The 21,691-nt window shown below is 37.4% G+C and overlaps 1 protein-coding gene across 9 annotated transcripts in view; it reads left to right on the top strand.

Annotated features, from left to right (window-relative positions):
• TMEM260 (transmembrane protein 260) overlaps nt 1–21,691 on the top strand; it is a 61,266-nt gene that overhangs the window by 15,415 nt on the left and 24,160 nt on the right. For 6 of the 9 annotated variants that reach the window (XM_067734698.1, XM_067734695.1, XM_067734697.1 and 3 more), the window contains exons 4-8: nt 11,567–11,744; nt 13,136–13,249; nt 14,364–14,558; nt 16,912–17,091; nt 18,603–18,643. In XM_067734698.1, the coding sequence (XP_067590799.1) occupies nt 11,691–11,744; nt 13,136–13,249; nt 14,364–14,558; nt 16,912–17,091; nt 18,603–18,643 (584 nt within the window). In that variant the 5' untranslated portion in view covers nt 11,567–11,690. Of the gene's footprint in view, nt 1–11,261; nt 11,353–11,566; nt 11,745–13,135; nt 13,250–14,363; nt 14,559–16,911; nt 17,092–18,602; nt 18,644–21,691 lie in introns of all 9 variants that reach the window. The other 3 variants (XM_067734703.1, XM_067734717.1, XM_067734688.1) reach the window with 3 other exon arrangements.

The following is a 21,691-nucleotide window of genomic DNA, read 5'->3' as shown; positions in this document are numbered from 1 at the left end:
AGATGACAATTGTTTTGTCTTATTTGGGAGGTACTTATATGTATACTCCATCTGTACATTTGACTTTATGGACGATTCCAAACAGCTCATTTTGTGGGCTTAGGACAACAATTTCATTTAAAACTCATGTTTAAATAACAATATCAGATTAGATATTCCTTTCATATATGTTTGAAAGAAATATTGCTTAGCCAGAAATTTGGACTACCAATTCATGTACCATTATTTATGCATAGTGTTTCACTCTACTTATATAATCTAACTCTGCCAAAAAATTACAAATATATGTTGTAGCCTTTTCAGGGGAAAAAAAAATGCAGAATGTGTGTTCTGGTTAGAATTATTGCCCAAAAGAGTTAGATTACAACTAACTTGTTTAATCACTCATTTTGGGGAACCCTTCATCGAGAAGGCTCATAATTGGTCCAACTCATAACAAAGGCCCCAGCAATCAAAACAGATGATGGATTAATTAGAGGCTTTAAGAAGTCAGTAGCCAACAAACACATGAAAGAATGCTCAACATCATTAACCATTAGAGAAATGCAAATCAAAACTACAATGAGATATCATCTCACACCGGTCAGAATGGCCATCATCAAAAAATCTACAAACAATAAATGCTGGAGAGGGTGTGGAGAAAAGGAAACCCTCTTGCACTGTTGGTGGGAATGTAAATTGATACAGCCACTGTGGAGAACACTATGGAGGTTCCTTAAAAAACTAAAAACAGAACTACCATACGACCCAGCAATCCCATTAACTGGGCATATACCCTGAGAAAACCATAATTCAAAAAGAGTCTTGTACCAAAATGTTCATTGCAGTTCTATTTACAATAGCCAGGACATGGAAGCAACCTAAGTGTCCATCAACAGATGAATGGATAAAGAAGATGTGGCACATATATACAATAGAATATTACTCAGCCATAAAAGGAAATGAAATTGAGTCGTTTGTAGTGAGGTGGATGGACCTAGAGTCTGTCATACAAAGTGAAGTTAGTCAGAAAGAGAAAAACAAATACCGTATGCTAACATATATATATATATATGGAATCTAAAAAAAAAAAAAAAATGGTCACAAAGAACCGAGGGGCAAGACGGGAATAAACACACAGACCTACTAGAGAATGGACTTGAGGATACGGGGAGGGGGAAGGGTAAGCTGGGACAAAGTGAGAGAATGGCATGGACATATATACACTACCAAACATAAAATAGATAGCTAGTGGGAAGCAGCTGCATAGCACAGGGAGATCAGCTCGGTGGTTTGTGACCACCTAGAGGGATGGGATAGGGAGGGTGGGAGGGAGGGAGACGCAAGAGGGAAGAGATATGGGACATATGTATAACTGATTCACTTTGTTATAAAGTAGAAACTAACACACCATTGTAAAGCAATTATGCTCTAATAAAGATGTTTTTTAAAAAAAGTATTCAGTAGATTCATAGAATTCATGCCATTTTTTAAAAAACTGATAAACAGATTTAAAACAGTGCTTGCTAAGTCATCTTTTCTTTTTAATTTATTTATTACTTATTTGGCTGCATCGGGTCTTAGTTCCGGTATGCGGGATCTTTCGTTGCAGCGTGCAGGCTCTTTGTTGTGGTGCACAGGCTTCAGAGCACGCAGCCTCAGTAGTTGTGGCATGTGGGCTCTCTAGTTGTGGCACATGGGCTCCAGAGCGCATGGGCTCAGTAGTTGCAGAGCGTGCGCTTAGTTGCCCTGTGGCATGTGGGATCTTAGTTCCCTGACCAGGGATTGAACCTGTGTCCCTGCATTGGAAGGTGGATTCTTAACCACTGGATCACCAGGGAAGTCCCGCTAAGTCATCTTATTTGCTTAAAAAGTTTAAGACCAGATTCACCTACAGACATATTTGTCAATGTGATTTTTGCAGCATCACTTAGATAAGTCTTCTGCACATTTAATGTCTTTTTCTATCTCAAATTCGCAGTGGCTTATTTATATGAATGGTTCATTGATATTTGCCTCAAAAAGACATAAAATGGAAACTTTGAGGTATTTCGTTTGAAATTTCACAGAAGTTTGAGAAACTGTAAGGGATCTTCTTTACACATCAGTGTGAAAGGCAATATGAGTAACTGTGAACCTTCCATATTTTATTTTTTGCTTTGAAATATTTGTGTTACAGACAAGGAATAAATCAAGTAATATGAAAAAAACTTTTAAAGTAAATTATTATTTCTATACTGTTACCAAAAGAATATTTAAACACTTGAATTAAAGTACAGAATGATGCAATGATTATTCCCTAGTTTCTGAAAGATATATCCATATGGACCTCACTTTATTTTTAAAAAATCAACGTAACAAAATACAATGAATCTTTTAGTTTTTTTCCCTTAATCGCATTTGTTACTAAAACATCACTTTTATAACAGTAAAGAACAGCAGTGATAAAGGACATGGTCCTTAAAAGAAACAAAATTTACTCCACTACCAAAACATCTTTTCTTTCGATTTTTTACAATTAAAAAAGAATAATTTCTAAGTAATGGCATAAGTTATTTTATAAAGCATTACTAGAGATGGTTGGACTTAGGTTGCGGTAATTAGAAACCATTGCTATTTGGATATTTGAAGAGCATTAAAAACTGAAGATAAAGTGTATCTGAAATTATATATATATATATAAACATTTAGTTTTCAAAAAGTCATATAGCTTTTCTATATGGGATACACAAATACACATATATGTAAAGTGCAATATACTTTTACCTTTTAAAAAGTGCTAAAATGCTGACATGGCTATCTAGTGGTATCAGTAATCCAAAAATAATTCTCTTGGAGAGTTTTAAGTTCCTCACATCTGGTTTCCTTCCTATGTTTTGATTAGGTTACAGTTAAAATATTCTGTTCCTCAGAAATACAGAAAAATCTACCTATTCAGTACCCATTTATTATGTTTAATGAGAATTGGGAGATGGAGCAACTACCCTAGTCTTGGTGAAAGTACTTTCGGGAAAACTTCTTGGAAAGGTGATGCCCATATTGAGTTGTACACAATGAGTGGCAGTGGCCAAGTGAAGGCAGAACCATGTTCCAGATACAGAGAACCTCCTATGCAGAGAAACCCAGAGGTGGAGGAGAAAGAGCCTATGAGCACAAGGACTTAACAAGTCATTCAGTGTTGCTGGAGCACAGCTCGAAATGGGTTATGTCAAAAATGAAGCTACAGGTGGACTGAGACCAGATCACGAAAATCCTTGTCTCTTGTCATGGGGAGCTTGGAATATGCTTGATAGTCAGAGAGGAATCCTTAAAGGGTTGGAGGCAGAAAAGTTCAAGATCAGATATGCTTGAGGTCCCTCACTCTGGTGGCAGTGGTGGGCCTAGCACTGGAAGCAGGCAGCACGCAAAGCTGCAGTATTGGTGTGAACCCGAGGTGTGGATTCAGATGAGCTGAACTAGGGCAATGGTGATGTGGGTGGAGAGAAGAGCGTGAGTTTTTAAAATGTTGATGAAGTACAGTTGGCAGGATGTGATATGTTTTGCAGGGAGAAGGGGAGAGGAGCTCTGATGATGACTCCTAGGTCTCTTAACTTAGATAACTAAACGAGGAAGATAATGAAATTTACTAAGATAGAGAACACGGGAGCAGGAATTATTTCAGGGAGGGGGATGAGAAATCAGTTTTGCATGTACGGACACTGAGGTTCTATGGAATGTCCAGAGTTGGGGTGGCTTTGTGGTGACGGTACAACAGTAAGTTGGGGATAAGGTAAGTTCAAAACTAAGGGAGAGGCATTTCTGGAGACATTTGGTTCCTTTAGTTTGTAGCTGGCAGGTGAAATCAAGATGGTGAATAAAGTCACCCAGGCAGAGCAGAGTGAGAACAATGTCCTGAGAAAGAAATCTTGGGAAACGCTGGCTTTAAAGGAGTTAAATGCAAGAAGAGGAGCCATTTGGAGAAAACACATAAGGAAGATCCAGAGCCATAGAAGGAAACCCAGAGGATGTGAGGTCCAGATGTCAACTCAATGAGTGTGGCTGTGGGAGTGACCCAGGGCAGCAGAGGGGTCCCCAGAGCCTGTTGTGTTTGGCAGTTAGATGGTCATTGGGGACCCCAGTGAGAACAATTTTAGTAGAGAACCAGGGTGAGAACAGAGGGTGGAGGCTGCAGATGTGGACAGTGTGAAGCCAATCCTGAGCCTCACCGTAACCCTGAAACTTGCCTTCAGAAAAGCATCCTCGACATCAGCTTGCTCTTTAGTCATTTATCTCATCTCAATAAGGTGAAACGAAGCATGCGCAGATCATGTGTATACCGTGAACAATATAATGAGACTGCCTGCCTACAGAGTCAGTGAATGAACTGGAGACCTCCGAAGTCTTCAGAACCCCCTCATCCTCACCATTGCTGACATTATCCTTTGACGGGTTAGCCAGTCACAGACCCAGCTTGCTGTGTACTCACGTGGGGGGCACATCTCCTCGTTAGCCTGCGTGTGATGTGGCACTGGGCCACACACCTGTCTTCCTACACCGGGCTCACCCTGCAGACTTATTAATGTATGATGTACTGCTTGTCTTTTGAGAAAAATGCTTAATTTTAATGAATATCGTATGATTTTGAGAACAGCTTTATTAAACTCTTCCATCACAGGCTCCTTTCGACAGTAGAGTCGTCTTACTTTACAGGCCTGTTCCATCCTTCAGCAATTTTCCGTCCCCTTTCCCAACCCACTTCCCACTCCCTGCCTGACTTGAGCTTTCAGCTCCCTCATTTCCTCGATGCCCCTACACTTGTCTTCCATTTAATGGAGACCTAGATCCCTTTGCTCATCTTTTTGATCCCTCCATCAGCCCCCTGCTGGCTCTGCTTCCATCCCCATCCAATGTAGACCCTGTGGTTCATACTTGAACACCTTTCCCTCTTGTCCTTCTGTCCTGCTTACCTAGTAAAGCCCCTAACCCCAGCTCCGTCCAGCCTGCCCAGGCCCAGCTCAGGCTGCTGCAGACCTTTCCACAGACATGCGGACCGAGGCTATACTGCCGCATATCCATAGCCCCTGCGGTCTCCAGCCTCAGCTGAGCGTTTATTATTACGTGTTATTTGCTACCTACAAGTCCTTGTTATGTAGCCCTCCTCAGCCTGTGGAGTTTTCTCACAACAGATGTTTCAAATTATCTCTACTTTTCTTAATCCATTAATTTGTACATGTTACGTGGTCAGTAAATGTTGGTTGATTCTGAATCTTAGTATGAAGTAACACACTGCCTTTTAAAGGCAGTGTGTTCAAACGTGTGTGTTTGAAGAGACATTCACAGTTTGACTTATAAAAGGCTGTTGGAATCAAAGAACTTCTCACAGGCTTAGCCTATATACCTTATTTTATGGAAAACATAAATAGTAAAATGACGAGGCCTCCAAAATGTCTTAGTATATTCTCTTTATGGATGCACGCGTAACTTTCTGCTCTTAAGCATACCTGCCGTCTCTTCCGTGTCCCACAAAGCTCTGACAAGCATTTATTTTAAGCATTTAAGCATTTATTTTCAGAATTTCCTCACACAGTTTTTCTTGAAGACTTAATAGAAATAATAAACAGGGAAGGCAGGTTGTTTTAGTCAGGATTCTTGATTGCAAGCAATTGACTCTGGCTGTGTTTAGCAAAAAAGAAACATATTGAAAGGAAGTTGGGAAGAATGCTACAACTCAATAATAAAAAGACAACACAATTTTAAAAATGGGCAAAAGATCTGAATAGACATTTCTCCAGGGAAGATGTACAAATGGCCAATAAGTGCTTAAAAAGTTGTGCAACATCATTAGCCATTAGGGAAATGCAAATCAAAATCTCAATGTGAGGGACTGCCCTAGTGGCGCAGTGGTTAAGACTCTGCGCTCCCAATGCAGGGGGCCCGGATTCGATCCCTACTCAAGGAACTAGATCCCACATGCATGCTGCAACTAAGAGGTCGCATGCCTCAACTAAGGAGCTGGAGAACTGCAACTAAGGAGCCCGGCTGCCATGACTAAGGAGCCTGCCTGCCACAACTAAGACCCAGCGCAACCAAATAAATGTTTTTTTAAAAAATGCTTTAAAAAAAAAATCTCAGGGAGATACCACTTCACACCCACTAGGATGGCTAGAATCAAAAAATCAGATAACAGGTGTTCACTAGGTTGTGGAAAAATCAGAACCCTCATCCATTGCTAGTGGGAATGTAAAATTATGTAGTGACTTTGGAAAACAGTCTAGCAGTTCCTCAGATGATTAAATGGGTTGCCATAGGCTCCAGCAATTCCACTCCTAGTTACATACCCTAGAGAAATGAAAGCATATGTCCACACAAAAACTTGTACACAAATGTGTATAGGCGCACTATTCATAGTAGGCAAAAGGTGGAAACAATCCAAATGTCCATCAACGGAAGAATGAATAAGCAAAATTTGGTATATCTATACAGTGGAATATTAATTCAGCCATAAAAAGAAATGAGATACTGATACTACAAGTTGGATGAACCTCGAACACGTTGTGCTAAGTGAAAGAAGCCGGTCACAGAAGTCCACATATTCTATGATTCCATTTATAAGAAAGCCCAGAAGAGGGAAATTCACAGACAGAAAGTAGATTAGTGGTTGCTTAAGCCTGGCAGTGAGATTGCGGGTGGGGATGGGGGGAGATAGTTAAAGGAGAGAGAGTTTCTTTCTGAGGTGATGAAAATGTTATAAAATTGACTGTAGTGATCGTTGCATATATCTGTAAATATACTAAAAATATTTAATTGTACACTTTACATGGGTGAATGTACAGTATATGAATTATGTCTCAATAAAGCTTTTTACAAAAGGAAACATTCAAATCTAGTACTGGAAAAAAAAGAAGGAAGTTGCACAGCTTGCAGAATTTCTAGGAGGGATGGATTACCAGGCTCAGAGCCCAAAATATTCAGAGTCCTAGGCAGGTATATGCTAGTGAAACCACCACTGCTGCCATCTCTGGGCCCAGACACCCCAGCTTACACCACCAACACTGACCTGGATTCTGAGCACTGCCCTTCCAAGTGCTGCCGTCGTTGTCTGTGAAAATGATGCACAAATCCCACCAGCCATGTCTGATTCTGTCTCCATCCCTGCTTCTTGGCCTCACGATTTTCCAGTTCAAAGAATGGAGCAGGTGATTCTGACAGACAGAGCCCAGGTCATACACCAATGCTCTAGCTGCAAGGGGGATTGGAAAAGTATCTCGTATTTTCAGTGTGTATAATAGGAGGGGCCTTGCCTCATAAACTCATATCCCTCAAGCATAGGAGAGGATTTTAGATGTTAAGCAGCAAAACCGAAAGAAAAGAAAAGGTCCACTACCCTTTTGTCTTCAATTTATATTAGGACTACAACCCAAATTCCTATAGACTGAGTTGATTTCTAAGCAAGCTCATTTGAGATGCTAAAAAGATCATGATTATAGGTTTGATTTCCATTACTGGTTTTATAATCAGTTATCTTCTCTTCTATCACCTTACTCAGCAGTCTCACAAATTATTTCTCTGATACCAAGAAAAATCTAATGAAAGAGTATACGGATTATTTGTTGTAAAACCATCCTGACCTTGGCAGGAGGGTGGTGTGGGACAGAAATCAGGTGGGGAAAATTCAAATTATAAAGACCTTGCTGTTGTAGGATAAGTCTTCAATAAAACGCTAATGTACATAACTATCTGTAATAGTCTAAGGTGACTGGATAAATTTTATCACTGAAGTTGATAATTTTACCTTTACTCTTCAGTTTCTAAAACCTTATGAAATATTTGAAAAGGCAGTTAACATAGTTCATAATTCCAATAATTAATGTCAACAATTCAAACACTAGGATGTCTTCCTGAGTATAATAATGTGTTAAAAATCATTGTAGATTAGTGAGTCATGAGTTTTCTTCCTGAGGATTTGTACATATCAGTTCTCTTTAATTAACTGCTTGGTGGTTTTAAACTTTAATTGCCCTTTCAAAAAAAAAAAGGTTAAAATCAATCTTGACAGGTGTGTACAATTCAAGTTGGTAGTATGTTGTGTTGATAAAACAGACATAAACACGATTCTAATAATGGACAAAACTTTTGTTCTGTTCTATTTACTCAAGGAGTGCATAGTTAACCAAGTAAAAGTACAATGTATCATTAGTCTGGAATAAATTATTTGACATTAAAACTAAAATAACCATCTTTTACCCCATAATGTCATGGTCCTAAATAGCTAGACTAACAATTTCAATCCTGGTTCTGCCACTTAATTACCTACCGTAGGACTTGGAAAAATTACTTGGCCTCCCTGAGCCTCAGTTTCTTCATTTGAAAAAAGGAGACAAATCACGTCTACTCATAGGGTTATTGTGCATATTAAATGAATTAATATAAAGAAGGCACTTAGAGCAATACCTGAAACACAGCTAGCAAGAAACTCAATAAATGTTAGCAAATTATCTTGGAAATTTGCTGATTTTTTTTTTTTTTTTTTTTTTTGGCGGTACGCGGGCCTCTCACTGTTGTGGCCTCTTCCGCAGCGGAGCACAGGCTCCGGACACGCAGGAGCAGCGGCCATGGCTCACGGACCCAGCTACTCGGCAGCATGTGGGATCCTCCCAGACCGGGGCACGAACCCGTGTCCCCTGCATCGGCAGGCGGACTCAACCACTGCGCCACCAGGGAAGCCCCTGATTTGTTTTTTTAACTTCTTCTTTTGCCGTAATTTCAGATTTATAGAAAAGTGGCAAGAAGAGCCCAACTCTGTCTACCCTTTACCCAGGTTCCCCAGATGTTAGTATACCACATTCGCTTTATGCTTGACTCAGTGAGTATGCATGTATTGTTTTGTTTTGTTTTTTAACCATTTAAGAATAAGCTGCAGTTATAGTATCCTTTTACCCTTAAATGCTTCAAGATATGTTCCTTAAAAACATTTTCTTGTATATCCACAGTGGAGGTCTCAAAGAAATTATCAGTGATACAACACTGGTACCTAACCTTCAGACTTGATTCAATTTTTCCAATTTTCTCAGATAGTGTTCTTATAGTAGAAGAAAATCCTAGATCATGTCTTTTATTCTGTTGTGTATTCCTCTTTAATCTGAAACTGTTCCTCAAGATTTTTTTTTGTTTTTTGTCAAGACCTTGACATTTTTTGATACATACGGGCCAGTTATTTTGTAGTGTCCTTCAGTTTGAGTTTGTCTTTCCTCTTGCTTGAATTCAGGTAATGCATTTTTGGCAGGAATGCCATAGAAATGATGCTGTATTCTTTTTATTGCAATAGATAAGGAAGCATATGATGTTTGTTTGTCCCATTACTGGGCTGTCAATTTTGATCATGTGGTTAAGATTGTGTCTGTCCAGTTTGCCACTGTAAAGTTACCATTTCTCCCTTTGTAATTAATCTGTTTACAGGATGATACCTTTAGACTATGTACATATTTCTGTTACTGCAAACCTCTTACCAACTATTTTGGTATCCATTGATTATTGTTATGACAGTTGCCAAATGGTGATTTTAATTCCATCATTTCTTCTGCAGTTATTAGTTATTAGTTGACCTTCCATGGACTTTCTCTTCTCACCCAATTTTTGTATCACTATAGATTCATAGATTCTTATTTATTCATTGGGTTACAGTCTATTACTATAATTATCTTGATGATCAAGTTATGCCCAGTTTGGCCATGAGAGCCCTGTAAGCTGGCTCCTATATCCTTTTGTCATGTCTCCGTTTGAGCACTTCCTTTCTTTTAAGTAGAGGAAGGAATCTTGCATCTTATGCTGACTGTCCAGAGTCATATTGAGAGCTGAAACTTAGTTCCTTTAAAATGTTGCTAATACTTGAAGATTAATTCATTCTCTCATTTGCTAAGTTTCCTTTCTGTGCTTGGGGCCAGATGCTTCCAATCTAAGTGAAGTTTAACTCCAGTTCATATTTCAAAAACAATGTCAAAATAATTGTTACAGACAGTTAAATGCTATCAATATGCAGAGATGGGCTAGAAACCAGGGAATTGAAGAGAAAATTGAGGAAAGAGCAGAGTTTTAATAAAGGAGCAGCGAAGATATTCAGTTCAGCACTACAGCATGAGCAAAGGTGCAGAGCTAGGAATAGTCCTGTCTTATTAGGGAATTTTGAGGAGCTTGACTAGTTGGTGGGAGATCATGTTGGTAATTAGTGGCTAGGGGTGTCTGGTTTATTGGGAGCCTGGATTCCAGCCTAACTCATTTCTTATTTATCCTATAGGGATGAAGAGTATTCACAAAGAGTATGTTTCAGAAAGTTTAATCTGATGTTATATTGCAGAAGGTTGGAAAAACATAAGACAAGTTAGGAAACTATTAAAATAATTGAGTCTAAGGCAATAGGAATACAAATCGAAAGGAATCTGGGAAGGAATTTGGAAGGAAGAAATAACTTTAGGGTACTGAATCAGGATAACTGGGAGAATGGGGTACTCTGCAAGAAATAGGAAACTGATGATTTTTATAAGGGAAAGAAAACAGAAAAATTGTAAAGAGAAACTCAAAGAAAACAAGTTTGGTGATACTGAAATTTTTTAGCTTTTTTTTTTTTCTATTAAGATTGATTAAAAGCCATGCAGTTACTCCATACTTTTTATACAAAGCAATACAGCTAAAAAGTAATGCCCTGGGACCATATAATATCATAATTATTAGACACAGAGATGCTTGCTGAATAATGCTTGTAAGCAATAGATTTTCAGTAATAGCTTTAATTTTCATAGCTTTAGATTTATAGTGAAATAGGAAGTTGTTTTGGTTTGATATGCCACACTACCAGTCTCAAATCTTATCTCTGAATTGAGATCCAGTTTCCTTGACTGATTTGAAATGTGGGGCTCTTGTTGGCATTTGGGGGCGAGGAATTTGTTTCCAAGTGTAGCATTTGATTCTTCTGGGTTTCTAAAATTCACATTCCCATCCTTCTCTTTAAAAGATATATCATTTTTAACTGTGACCTTGTGTAAAGAAGAAATCATCAGAAACTAAGAATCTAGCTTACAAGATCTTAAAAGCACCAAATATTGTGACCAAGACATATTTTGCCAAATGTTGGGAGATAAATATAGGAAGTACCTAGATCCAAACATTCCACAATAAGTGAATGTTCCTGAACAGATATTCTGCCGTTTCATTAATTTTTACAATTAAACGCATTGCAGTCTTAACCAGTCATTATCATTCTTCTTCTTAGATATAGCAAGAAAAATGACACAGGTTTGTTATCTCTCTAGCTACTGTCTCTTCAGGCTTTCTGAACTGGCTTGAATCCTAAAGGTTACATCTGAGAACTAAACCTCATCCAATCCATAGGATACCAAGCAGGTTTGTTCATTTGTTTGTTAATAGGTTAATATATGGACTTCATAATTAAAATCTGTTGAAAGGAATTATTACATGAAGTAATGTATTAACCATCTAATGTGTTGGGATAGTGCTGGGCGACTGTCATAGTTGCTGCTGCTACAGTTCACAAAAAGGAAAGGAAAGTCGGTCCTTTTGGTTGGGAAAGAAGATTTCATGTTATCTGTATTTGCAGGCTTTCTGGCTCATATGCTGGAGGAATCCTTGCTGCGGGGGTGTTTTCATTTTCTCGTCTAACATGGCAGTGGTCCATTGCAGCAGAGGTTTTTAGCTTAAACAATCTGTTTGTGGGGCTGCTTATGGCTCTTACTGTACATTTTGAGGAGGCAACAACTGCACAAGAAAGATCAAAGGTAACCTATTTTGATCAAAGTGAAATCACTTTTTGTTTTAATTTTTAGACAGATGCTCTGTTTCTTTTTAACTTTGGTTTAGATATTGTTTATCTATTCTGATTACTGTCAAGGTAATCTAGGCATGTTGAGAGAGAAAATATTCTCAATTCTTTTACTATGAACGATGAGAGCCTTTATAAAACATGCAATTTTTTTTTTTTTCTTTCAGAGTTCAGAAGGTTTTTGAAGAATGAGGGTATTCTGAAATCCCTTTTGAGTCCTATGAGAAAGATAGACTTGTTGGTTAATCCACCATCGCGTGTGTGTGTGTGTGTGTGTGATCTTAAGATGCCAAGTCCTCAGTTGACTACCTTAAATTATTTACCATTATGGCACATTGACTTATTCTCTAATTGCAAAAAAAATCAAATTTGCACTTTTTTTTTTAACTAAAAGGAGAGGATCAACTGTAAAATGAAGTAGTCCCAAAGAGATTACAGTGACTTCTAAGGCCAACACTATCATCAAAATAATTTGAAATGTGGAGGAACCCTGTCTTCTAAGGGCTTACCGTCTGTACATTGAAGAGTGCCAGATCATCTTAGTATATGCACAGCCTGTGTCATTAAAGATTATAGAAACAAAAGAATATAAAAGTTTATCTGTGGCTTCCATAAACAAACCTGTGGTGCTATTAGAGTTTATTTATTTATTTATTTTGTGGTACGCGGGCCTCTCACTGTTGTGGCCTCTCCCATTGCGGAGCACAGGCTCCGGACGCGCAGGCTCAGTGGCCATGGCTCATGGGCCCAGCCGCTCCGCGGCATGGGGGATCTTCCCAGACCGGGGCACGAACCCGTGTCCCCTGCATCGGCAGGCGGACTCTGAACCACTGCGCCACCAGGGAAGCCCCTAGAGTTTATTTTTTATTTAAAATAAACTTTTTTCTGATTATGAAAATAACAGATGTTCAAAAATAGCAGAAAGACCACCCATAGAGAACCAGATTTCTAAATAAAAGTGTTATATTCAATTTATTTAATTCAATAGGAGAAAAAGTAAAACAGAATTGTTGAACTTCAGTTCTAGATTTCACTTGAATGAGAATTACACAATATCCTGTTACTGTTAGGACATGTCATCTTATAGGACTTAGTAAAACTCAGTTTGAAGACGGTAATTTAAGGTCACACTCTGCAATGATTTGATGAGAATGAAAAATAATAATAAAAAATAATGGTGATAAACATTAGTGCATGTTAGAGAATGACTGTTTGCATCTAAGATGTTGATTTTAACCAGACTTATTGTACAAATGCTTAGCTTTAATATAAAGAATAGCTTTTTACTATTGTGCTGTTTTTGGTGAATTTTTAACTTGGATTTTTTTTCTTTTTTTTTCTTTTCAGATAGCTAAAATTGGTGCTTTCTGCTGTGGCCTTAGCTTATGTAATCAGCACACAGTAGTAGTCTATGTTTTGTGCATAATACCATGGATTCTTTTTCGACTTTTAAAAGAGAAGGTAAGTTTTTCTTTTTTTTTTTGCGGTACGCGGGCCTCTCACTGCCATGGCCTCTCCCGTTGCGGAGCATAGGCTCCGGACGCGCAGGCTCAGCGGCCATGGCTCACGGGCCCAGCCGCTCCACGGCATTTGGGATCTTCCCAGACCGGGGCACGAACCCGTGTCCCCTGCATCGGCAGGCAGACTCTCAACCACTGCCCCACCAGGGAAGCCCCAAAGGTAAGTTTTTGAGTAAAAATGAAAATTCGTAATATTTTATTTATGCCCACTATGACATTTAGGGAATCAGAAAACATGGGGCTTGCTTTATTTATTTATTTATTTCATATAAAGCTTGATAGGAATATCATTGAATCTATAGATGGCGTTGGGTAGTATGAACATTTTAACAATATTAATTATTTTAATCCATGAACATGATATATCTTTTCATTTGTGTCTTCTTCAGTTTCTTTCATCAATGTCTTACAGTTTTCAGTACACAGATATTTCACCTCCTTGGTTAAATTTATTCCTAAGCATTTTATCTTTTTGATGTTATTGTAAATGAGATAGTTTATTTTTTTCCAGATAGTTCATTATTATTATATAGAAACACAACTAATTTTTGTGTGTTGATTTTGTATCCTTCAACTTTCCTGAATTTGTTTATTAGTTCTAACAGCTTTTTGATGGAATCTTTAGGATTTTCTATATAAGATCATGTCATCTGCAAACAGAGACAATTTTATTTCTTCTTTTTTTTTTTTTTTCTTTTGGCTCTGCTGAGCCGCATACGGGATCTTAGTTCTCCCACCAGGGATCGAACCCCTGCCACCTGCAGTGGAAGCGTGGATTCCTAACCACTGGACTGCCAGGGAATTCCCACTTCTTCCTTTCTAATTTGGATTCCTTTTATTTCTTTTTCTTGCCTGATTACTCTGAGTAGGACATCAGTACTATGTTGAACATGAGTGGTAAGACTGGTGAGTGGGCACCCTTGTCTTGTTCCTGATCTTAAAGGAGAAGCTTTCAGTCTGTCACCACTGAGTATGATGTTAGCTGTGGGCTTGTCATATATGGCTTTTATTACGTTAATGTATGACCCACATCCATTAAATCAGAATTATTTTAGATTGGGATCAGCCACTGGCTCGGCTCTGCAGATGTGCACAACTGCTGGCTGAGATCTCTGCTCTGGCACTGCTGCAAGCAGGAACGTGGTCTGCCAAGATGGGAGACTGGTTGCTGTAAGCCTTGCTCCCCTTCTCCGTCTCTATCTGATCCCCAGTGGTTGAGCCCTGAAGATCCCCCCAGTAGTCCCTGCGAGGTGAGAACTGAGTGAGCCTCCTGGGAAGCATCCTGCAATGCTGGGGGAGTGGGATATCCACCTTGGGCTCTTTTCCCACTGGAAAAACTGTAGTCCTAGGGGAGTCCTCTTGGTGCAGTGCTGTGCTGGCCTAGGGGAGGGGTGACGTGGTCAGGGTGCCCCCTGACACTTCGAAAGTGGTCTTTCTCGGTCTCTGTGGTCCAGGAATATGCTTTAGCCTCAACCCCAGTTTCTGGGATTTTCACAGCGGGGCCATGTCTATGGATAGTTGCTGATGGTGTTTTGTGAGGACTGAAGTTGGGAATGATTTATGTTGCCATCTTGATGGTGTCAGTCTTAGCCAGTCTTCTGATATCACAGGAGGTGCATTTAGATATCAGAGAGGTACATTCTCTGGCATGAACTTAAAAATCTTTTGTGTTAGTTCTTTGTAGGGAGAGCTGTATTCTTATATAAAACATGCAAGACTCAATAGTTGACAAGTTAGGAGCCTGGTCTGAGAGCCTGTTTACTCTGTACTTAGATCAGCTGCTGATGAATGACGAAATTTGGGAAAGTATGACTCTTCAAAGGACCTTTTATTTTCCTTATTTAAAGAGCAGAGGCTAGAAAATAAGATCTACCAGTGAAGTGACAGGGAGTTGGATCTCACTGGTCAGGTGATCTAAGGCAGAGCTGGAGGTCCTGAGTCAGTTGGTTGCAACCCTGACTGCTCACTTAAATTATTTGGGAAGCTTTAAAAAAGTAAGTAAGAGAGAGTGTGCATGTGTGTGTGGCTGTGTGGCTGTGTGTATCTCTGTGTGTGTGTGTGATCCCACCACCCTAAAATAATTCTGATTTAATTGATTTGGGGTAAGGCCCAGATATTAATATTTTTAAAAGTTCCCCAGGTGATTCCAGTATACATGCAGCTGGGACTCAGAACCTCTCTCCTGTACTCTCTGAAATAGATCTCATGTGATTGTTCCCCTTTTTATTTCCCATACAAAAGGAAAATTCTGCAGCAACTGCATCTTGCCATTCTAAACTGAACCTTATAATATGCAGAAACTACCAAAATCTAAACATTTACTTTCTTTAAAGGTACTTTTAAGAATAGCAAAGGCATATTTTTCAGTTAGTTCTTTTTTTTTTTTTTTTTTGCGGTACGCGGGCCTCTCCCTGTTGTGGCCTCTCCCGTTGCGGAGCAACAGGCTCCAGACGGGCAGGCTCAGTGGCCATAGCTCACGGGCCCAGCCGCTCCGCGGCATGTGGGATCCTCCCGGACCGGGGCACGAACCTGCGTCCCCTACAACCGCAGGCGGACTCTCAACCACTGCGCCACTGGGGAAGCCCCAGTTAGTTATTTCTTATACTTTTTTCATCCCATCATTTTTATGAATCTCATTACCACTTTAGAAATGTCAAACAAAATTAGTACTATAATAAAAACACTCCATTTTCAATTAAGAATGTTTATTTGAAAATGCTGATGTAAGTCAACTGCTTTTCTACTTCTGGTGAATGCAAACTTTGGTACTCATATTCACTGTCACCTATGAATTCTCCTTTTTTGTAAAGGAAAAATGGGCAATTTCCAATTACAATATTTGTAAGAGACCCTTTTCCCAGTTACTAAAGCAACCACTATTTGAATCTTTCTAGTATACCAGAATTCTTCTGGACTTAATCTTTATAAAAATTTGGCAGTGTTGTCCTTTGTTTTAGAAATGTGAAGATGAGAAATATATTCTCCTTGAGGCAAGACTGTTGCATACAACAACAAGTTTCCTTCCTTCCTGTGTAAATTGAGAAAAAAGAACATTTGGATGAACTGGGATGTTACTTAAAAGCTAGCTTCATTTGTGCCAAGTATTTTCATTAAATGTCCAAAACACTTGTAGAAAGAACATATTGTCAGTGTACAATCATAATAAAGTATATAGTTGAAGTCTGCTCCTGATGATGGGAATGAAGTGACAGTATTAGAACAATATTTTGGGCATTTTCAAAAACGGCCAGACACCGTAATCACTTCCAAGTGGGTTATCTCAGCTGTGCAATACTGCATGTCATGACATGGTTTTAAATGTAAAAGTTGCAATAGACATGATACTCATGAGTCTTTGCTAATATTATTTGCTTCACTCAGATTTCACCTGCCATGCAAAGGAATTCAGACTGATGCAATTTTCTAGTAATCCACAGTAATCAGAAAGTTTAACATCGTATTCTGTGGTGACTTAATATAAATTGAGAGATCAGCTCTGAGTAAACATATTTGATGTTTTCCTTGATGTGTTCTTGAAGTTCCAGGATGAATCTGACTAAAATAAACATTATTATACATGTGACACTGTGTGCTCTGATGCAGGAACTCTCCCTGGGCTCTTTGTTGAAGTTGGGTCTGTACCTCTCTGCTGGTTTGCTGCCCTATGTCTACCTTCCTATCTCATCCTACCGCCATCAAGCCCGTTGGACCTGGGGAGACCAGACAACATTGCCAGGATTTTTGACACATTTTCTCAGGGAAGAATATGGAACATTCAGTCTGGTAAATTTATATTTCAAGCCCTTTTAAGGAAATAAGTGGCAAAACTTCAGTGTTCTGCCTGGACCTTGAGTGGAAAAAAAAAATCAGTGTTTTTGTATCAATGACAGTACCTGGAATTTTCATTTGTTATTTGTATAGCAGACTTGCCCCTTGGAATGTAGCCTTTCACATATGTTAGAAAAAAAAATGAATCACTTAATCCGACATCATCCTGTTGTATATCCTGAATGTGTTTTTCAGGATAACAAGCAGTAAAAAGACTGCTGCCCGCAGTTGAAGCATTTCAGTCTTGTTAGCATTGGGTATCACTTGGGCTCTTGGTCTGTGATTAAAAATATTTGGAAATGATTAAAGGGAAAAAAATCTCAAAAATTTTAATATACCTTAATGAGTATATTTGTTTCTTTTTTTAAAACATATTTGATGAACAGTGTTCATGTTAGTATTCAGTGGGGGATCTAAATATGTAAATGCTTCATAAAATATCTCACTTAATGGAAACTGTATGTTCTAAAGAATTTCAAAAGGCCTTTCTTTTCCTAAGACATAAATTAGGGGAAAACACTAAATGTGGTTGTAGGTAATGGCTATCTGAAAAGTGAAAGGATAAATAGGTGGGTTTTTATTTTAAGAAAGACAGTTGTATCTGATTTTTCTTTCATGGTTTGCACTTTCTGTGTCTTAAGAAGGCAAATCTCAGAAGACTACAATATTATATGATACCATTTATACAAAATTCTAAGCCATGCAAAAACTAAACAGTCTATTGCTGAAGGATACATAAAAAGTAGTAAAACTATATAGTAAAACTGTATGTATATATACAGTTACCACTGGGGGACAAGAAAGCCCCTTTGAGAGCTTTGTGAGATACCTCGTGGTATTGGTGCAGTTCTGTTTCTTCAGTGAGTGGTGAGTCTATAGATTTTTTAAAACTCTTTATTCCCTAAACATATATTACATATGTTTTTTGTATGTAGGAGGTATTTCATAATAAAGTCATTTAATAAAAGGATAATTATTATTTTTTGACTTAGAAAGTTTGGTACTTTAAATTTATACTCTGGTTTACTTACATTGGTTATTCCATTGAAATATTGCTTGAGGGCCATTCCAGATTTGAAATGTGTATAATTCACACATAATTGTGAAATTACAGGCAGGCGATAATGAGCTTTAACCAAAGTGCCCAAAAAAAGAGCTTAAAGAGACTTTGTAATGAAAGTGTAAAATCTGTTAGTTCATTAATGTGTTAATCATTCCTGCTGGAAGAGTTTAACTGATTTTTAGCCAATTATTGTCTCTGAAATTATTCCTAAGGGATATCTGTGTTTAGTTTTCACTGACTTCTCCTAAAAAATCCAATAAGGCTCTGAAGTAAACACTTTGAATGAAGAGACAAGTTGCATTGTATATTTAAACATGTATCTTTTAAATCAGGGTAATTAAAACACAATAGTCTACCAAAGCTTCAGTTTAATGCTTATGCAAATAAACTTTTTTATGTTTAGGCCAAATCTGAAATAGGATCCAGTATGTCTGAAATATTGCTGTGAGTATGAAATATCTTAAACTATTTTTAAATGAATTCTTTATTAGTTCCTTTAAACGATTTTAGGGATTTCTGAGTTTATCTCTTTGTGAAGCAGTACGTCTGAGATGTAGTTTTCACCTCTGTGGTTAACAGTTTTTGTGTATAATGACAAATATTCCAGCATTTCCTTCAATAAGATAAAGCTTAAAATGAGTAATAAATAAAACAGTAAATAAGACTATTAGGAGACTAAATAGAATATATAAAATGAAAATGTTTCAACTTTCAGTTGTATACAAAATTACCCAATGTATTGTTGCTTTAGAAATAACTTTTTCTTTGTTTATATCTTCTTTCTTTTGGAGACATTTTAGAACATTGTATTTAACACAATTTGAACAAATATTTTCTTGTTATTTTGGTTTGAGCTATATTCATTTAATTCTTCAAACATTAATTTATTTAATGTTTTTTAAGAGTTCCTTTAAGCTGTCTGTAAGCTCTATTTTTGACTTGCATATGTTTAAACATCCAGCCTTATTAGAACCAGCTTAAGCAAATATATTTTCATCTATATTATCTATTAGAGTTCTTTGAAAAATGGGTTAATATTTGCTTTAAAACCTATACAAAGCTGGGATGAAGTGAGAGAGTAACACTGACATATATACACTACCAAATGTAAAATAGATAGCTAGTGGGAAGCAGCTGCATAGCACAGGGAGATCAGCTCCGTGCTTTGTGACCACCTAGAGGGGTGGGATAGGGAGGGTGGGAGGGAGATGCAAGAGGGAGGTGACATGGGGATATATGTATATGTATAGCTGATTCACTTTGTTATAAAGCAGAAACAAACACAGCATTGTAAAGCAATTATACTCCAGTAAAGATGTTAAAAAAAAAACCTATACAGATTAAGGCAACTTGAAAAATATAAATACCAGTTCTGTAATATTCTTACAATATTTTCAATATAAAATTAGGGATGAATAGGTTTCTCTAACACTAAAGTGATCTAACTATTAATATGGAATTCACAGGACTACTTGAAAACTATTTTTAAAATATGGGGAAAATATTTCAAATCTATATGTGAGGTAGTTCACAGGTTCTCACAATTTCTGTCTTGTTCATTTGCTAGCTTGCTTGCTTCCTTCCATACTTACTTCTTTTCTTTTTAAATTACTTTCTTTTTACTCCAAGAAATGATACATAATTATTACAGAAAATTTAGCAAATACAGGCAAGCAAACCAAGAAATTAAAATTACTATAATTCCAACATGCAGAGATAACCACTGTTCTTAATCCATTAACATTTTTATCTATATCCTTCCAATATTTTTAATATTTTTGCTTGTTTTTGAAAATGTAATCATAATGTATACTCTGTTTTGTTAGCCTGCTGTTTTTCATTTAATACTATATCTTGAAAATATTTCCCTGCCACCAGTTATTCTTATATAACCTTTTGAGGTTCTTACAATTGACTTTAAATATTTCTTTTTATGTCTGACAGAGACTTTTGTGGCTCCTTTTTCTTTTCTGTTGGGAAGAAGGTAGTAAGAAGCTCAGTTCCCCTTTTAAAGATAAAGACAACTTTATCAGTGTCTCTGGGCTTCTCCTTTGTTCTGCTTTTCTCCATGCCAAGACTCCCTGCGGGCTCTTTTCTACCTACCTTCCAAAGTTGTCACATTCAGGATCACTAGTATATTTTGTCTTAACAATCCCACATGAACTCCAGAGAAGCCTCAAGACTAATCCTAGACCATACATCTAACTCTCATTAGTAGCACATAAAAGTCATTTATTGGGGAACTTAAAGGCCTCCTTTACATTGAAATAATAGCAGTTAGGTCATATACTTAGAAAAAAAGACTTGACAAGAGCGATGACCACTCACACCGACACTGTTTGCTCAAACGAAATCGTAATACGGTATGGGGGCATAATCCTAGCACTCTCTGAATGAGTGAGAGAATTTCTAGTCTTTGTTTCAGGTGGACAAGAGTATTGAGAAAGGCAACTCATAATTAACTTACTAGAAAATCCTTCAACATGATGGAACCTAATCATCTTCTCTTTTCCAGTCAAGCAAATTACATTCTTTCTCCATGCATATCTTTAAATTGCAATCCTGTTGAATTGCATTCTGGAAATTATTGAATCTAACCCTAGGCAGTGTCCATGTTTTAGAGCTTTATATTTAAGCAACAGATCTCCAAGAATAAATTTTGAGACTGACTTCATTCCTTTTGAAGAATGGTTTGAAATGGGCCTCATGCTGGAATCAATTTTTCAAGTGTATTTGAAAATGAGTAAGGATATCTTCTCATAGTAGATAAGTTTCCATTAGTAAAATACACATTGTGTAGTTTCCATAATTATGGCATCACATTTTCTCCAGTAAAATTGCCAGTAGGGAGAAGAAAGTTCTTTGAGATAGTGTATAGAGTCATTTCTTTTTTAAAAATTGGAGACTGCTAGAGCTATTTGAGAACTCAGGTAACACTTAGAAAATGCTTATTAGTTAATGAAAGAATTTAGATTAATTGTAGGGGAAAAATACATTTCTTGGAGATTGCTTAAACATTTTTTGAACCAAATAGTATAGAAAACAAGGAAGCCTTTTACGGAAGAAGATAACCTAGAAAAGGATGGTTAGAGATCACTTCTCTTTCCTTTTTTCTTCATGATTGGATCTCCAGAAAATTATTTGAATTGTTTTATTTTCAGTTTCATATGACTTCTTATCAGACTAATCTAGGATACAAATTGGTTTATAATATCAGTATAGTATACCAATATCAAAAATACCGAATAATTATTTGTTCTTATCTCAGGTCAAATTGTGTAAGTTGTTAACCAAATGTTACAACTGGAAAATACCTTAGACTGTTTAACTCTTTCTTGTGGTACTTTTTCTTCCCAGTTTAAAAGAATACAAAATTTTAAAATCTGACTCAAAGCCTTAAAATTATTCATTGCATAATCAGATATAGTCTATAAAGAATGCTTTATTTGGAACTAACAAATTTGGTTTTTGCCAACAATAAATTAGATTGTC

This window comes from Pseudorca crassidens, chromosome 1 (genome assembly GCF_039906515.1).
Source record: "Pseudorca crassidens isolate mPseCra1 chromosome 1, mPseCra1.hap1, whole genome shotgun sequence".
NCBI lineage: Eukaryota > Metazoa > Chordata > Mammalia > Artiodactyla > Delphinidae > Pseudorca > Pseudorca crassidens.
This window is presented reverse-complemented; position numbering and strand designations above follow the sequence as displayed.